The sequence below is a fragment of the Pinus tabuliformis genome, chromosome J (genome assembly GCF_031772625.1).
Source record: "Pinus tabuliformis cultivar Carrire ecotype Pingquan chromosome J, CPIR1, whole genome shotgun sequence".
In the NCBI taxonomy this organism is placed as follows: domain Eukaryota; kingdom Viridiplantae; phylum Streptophyta; class Pinopsida; order Pinales; family Pinaceae; genus Pinus; species Pinus tabuliformis.
The window spans coordinates 38,239,888-38,243,257 of NC_142295.1; the positions used below are offsets into that span (position 1 = coordinate 38,239,888).

At 35.3% G+C, this 3,370-nt stretch overlaps 1 protein-coding gene across 1 annotated transcript; it reads right to left on the reverse strand.

The window, feature by feature from the left end:
• Positions 1 to 1,372: 1,372 nt before the first annotated feature.
• Positions 1,373 to 2,989, reverse strand: LOC149225334 (uncharacterized). The gene has a single exon (XM_089375072.1). It carries the CDS (start codon positions 2,773 to 2,775, stop codon positions 1,498 to 1,500), a length of 1,278 nt encoding a protein of 425 aa, XP_089231198.1. The 5' UTR covers positions 2,776 to 2,989; the 3' UTR covers positions 1,373 to 1,497.
• Positions 2,990 to 3,370: the final 381 nt, after the last annotated feature.

A 3,370-nucleotide genomic window follows, 5' to 3' on the forward strand; every position in this document is an offset into this window, starting at 1 on the left:
TTCCAAAAGCCAATCTAAATTACCAAATTGTAAATAATTGAAGGGGTAAATAATCACATTGATTGGAGTTGAAATTTTTCATTTAATTAGGTAGATAGACATGTCTATTTTGAAATAAGACTTCCAAAATTTTAATTAAAATATATCTCAAAAAAATTATGTTATTTTTACCTTTTTAATTAATTAATTAAAAAATAATCTCATTACCTTATAATATTATAGAAAAAAATATTTATAAATTAAAATTAACATAGTTAAAATTTTTGTTATATATATAACTCATATATTATTATTATTATAATAAATAATATTAATAATTTAAATAAAATTATTTTTATTTCAGGTATATAATTTTTTTTAATTTTAACACTATAAACTATATTATAAAATAATTATTTTGATGTGTATCCCTATTTAAACAATATGTGCACTATAAATGATTTTGAATATTTTTTAATTTTAACACTATAAACTATATTATAAAATAATTATTTTGATGTGTATCCCTATTTAAACAATATGTGCACTATAAATGATTTTGAAATATTCACCTTCAACAACAGATATATAAAGGGAAAGTGGAAAGTTGAGTTTTGAACACTCGAACACATTAAAATTAAAATACGTGGTTCCAGCACATCCCACAGCGGCACCTCCCCACTTCATTATCAGTAGTCACATACGGTAAGGGCAACCTGCGGTACGCTTTCATACGATGAACATTGTCTAATGAGGAAAAATCGCTATAAAATTATAGAATTTTAGTAAGATTTCGAAAAAAAATGGGCAGAAATCTTTAGAAATATAAGTTATAATTGTGAAATTCTAAGATTTTGTGTGTTTTTGGAATTTTTGATGGTTTTTAATGGTGTTGAATCTATTTCCACCATAAAAGAAATTCAAACACTCTTAAAATTACATGTTTTGATTTTTTTTATATGACGAAAATTTTACGAGAAATGAAATTGTAACCTTGATAGATAAAAGAAGATAATGTAGTTCCCACACACTACTAATAAAGTTACTATCACAAAAGTACAATTCTATCATGTGAATCAGTACAAAGAGGCCACAATTTCCTTCCAAAAACCATAGAAATTTTAATTGGGTTATGAAAAATCTGGCAGAATTTTTTAAAATCTTGATTACAATCGTTAAGTTTTCAGAGTTTTAAATGCCCAAAAAAATCTTGATAATAGATTATCGTAAATATTAATTATATTATATATAAAAAATGCTTTTATCGTCCCATTCCGAGATTGGTATACATTCCGGGATTGGTATATATATATTATTATAATTTTAACTTAACAAAAGTAAATATAATTTAAATTTGAGAAAGTATACAAAATGCGGAATTATTCGAGGAACATAGAATAAAAAGATAAATAAATAATAAGAACTTCGTGATGAGTCCTGTACATGAATGAATGAATGAATGGTAAAAGAATGTGAAAATGAGTGTGCCCCGCAAAAGGAGGTGGCGCACCGCAGGCCTCAATTGACGATGAGTTGTCGAGGGGAGAGGAGACCGTCGAAGGTCGTGAAAATGGCAGTTGGTGTAAGTGGTGGTGTTCCACGTAGAAGCTCATTAATCATCATACCCCAACACACCTCCTCGCTATCTTCTTCCACTCTCATTCGACATTCTCTATCCCACTCAACTTCACTCACACTGCTGCTCGCTTCCTCACGTTCCTTCTTCTTCTTCTTCCCACTCAATTCATTCTCATTCACATTCTCACCACTACTACTCTCCGCCTTTTCTAACCTTCGCATATTATTAAATATATCATTGTCCTCCCCCACAACTTGGAGGGGGAAGTTAAGCAAAGCTCTACATCCCCTCATCTTGTAAGCGGCACGGTCATATGCAAGCGCTGCTTCCTCCGCCGTAGTGAAAGTGCCGAGCCACACTCTGGCGCCATTGCGCGCAGAGTCCCTTATCTCCGCCGCAAATTTCCCCCACGGCCTTCGCCTTACGCCCCTGTAATGCCTCCCCACATTCTTCTTCGGATTCGGCATCGCGGCTACCGTTTCTTGACGGACATCCTCCTCCCGTTTGACGGAAAAGCTCTCTTCCTTCTTTATTTCCGTCACCGGTTCCTCCTTGGGCATTGGGGGCATCCCTTCATTGTGGTAACCGCACAGAATCATGTTTTCCGAATCGTTTTCACATAACGGGAGCTTCGTGGAGGCAGTGGATAAGGAAGGGCTAATAGACGGAGCGACGGAATCGTCGAATCCCCAGTCGATCGGAATACTCTCCCACTGGAAATCTTCATCTCGCGTAACGGAGACAGAGAACGAGGGACGGGAAGACTTAACGGCCGGGGTCAGGGTTTCCGTCTCCGTCTCCGTTCCCCCTGTACTGCTATACACCAAGTCGGCGGGGAGAGCGGTGTGGATGAAGTTTTCATCTTGAGGACCCCAAATCGTTGTTGTATGACACCCCCACTTTCCCGTGTTGCAGGACGAGGGTTCGAAGTCATCCAGCAAATGGCTCCGGATTCGATCTAACACGCTCATTTCTGTGTACTCAATTTCCTGGTTTGCGCTGTTCATTGCCATCTGGTGTAAGCAATTAAAATTAAGAGCCACTTTTGGAACTCCCTGGAAGGCTTGTTGGGTATTTATAATATATTTTTGGTGGCAGCAGAAATATGAAGGAAACTTCCAATTCGGAAGCCATGATCGAAACTTCGTAGTAAAAGGCAGTAGCGAAATTGAGAGTGAGATTAGAAATATGCAGGCAGCTTCCAATTGGGAAGCCATGATTGAAGCTTCGTAATGAAAGGCACTGTCGAATTTGAGAATAAAAATATGAAGGCAACTTCCAATTGGGAAGCGATGATTGAAACTTCGTAGTAAAAGACATTAATGAGAGCGAAATTTTCCGTTTCGTGGTTACTGGAGCGTAAGTGGTCTATTATTGAATTTGTGGAATGAAAGCCACTTTGATTACGAATCTGATCCACATTTTTTTGAGAGGGAAAAAGCGATATTGTAACGAATCTCATTCACATACATTAGGCAGATACATCAGGTAGATGAAGAAGTAATTTGTCGATATTGTAACCAACGAATCTGATCCACATACATCAGGCAGATGAAGAAGTAATTTGTCGATATTGTAACCAACGAATCTGATCCACATACATCAGGCAGATGAAGAAGTAATTTGTCAATATTATAAGAATCTGATCCACATACATCAAACAGATGAAAAATAATTTGTCTTATAAATTATTTTTAATCAAAAAACATTAAAATATTTCTTTTTTCTTTTTTCTAAAATTTTATTAGTGAAACAAATGAAAGTTAACCATCGTCCACATAATATCTATAAAAATATAGTCTATTATTGAAT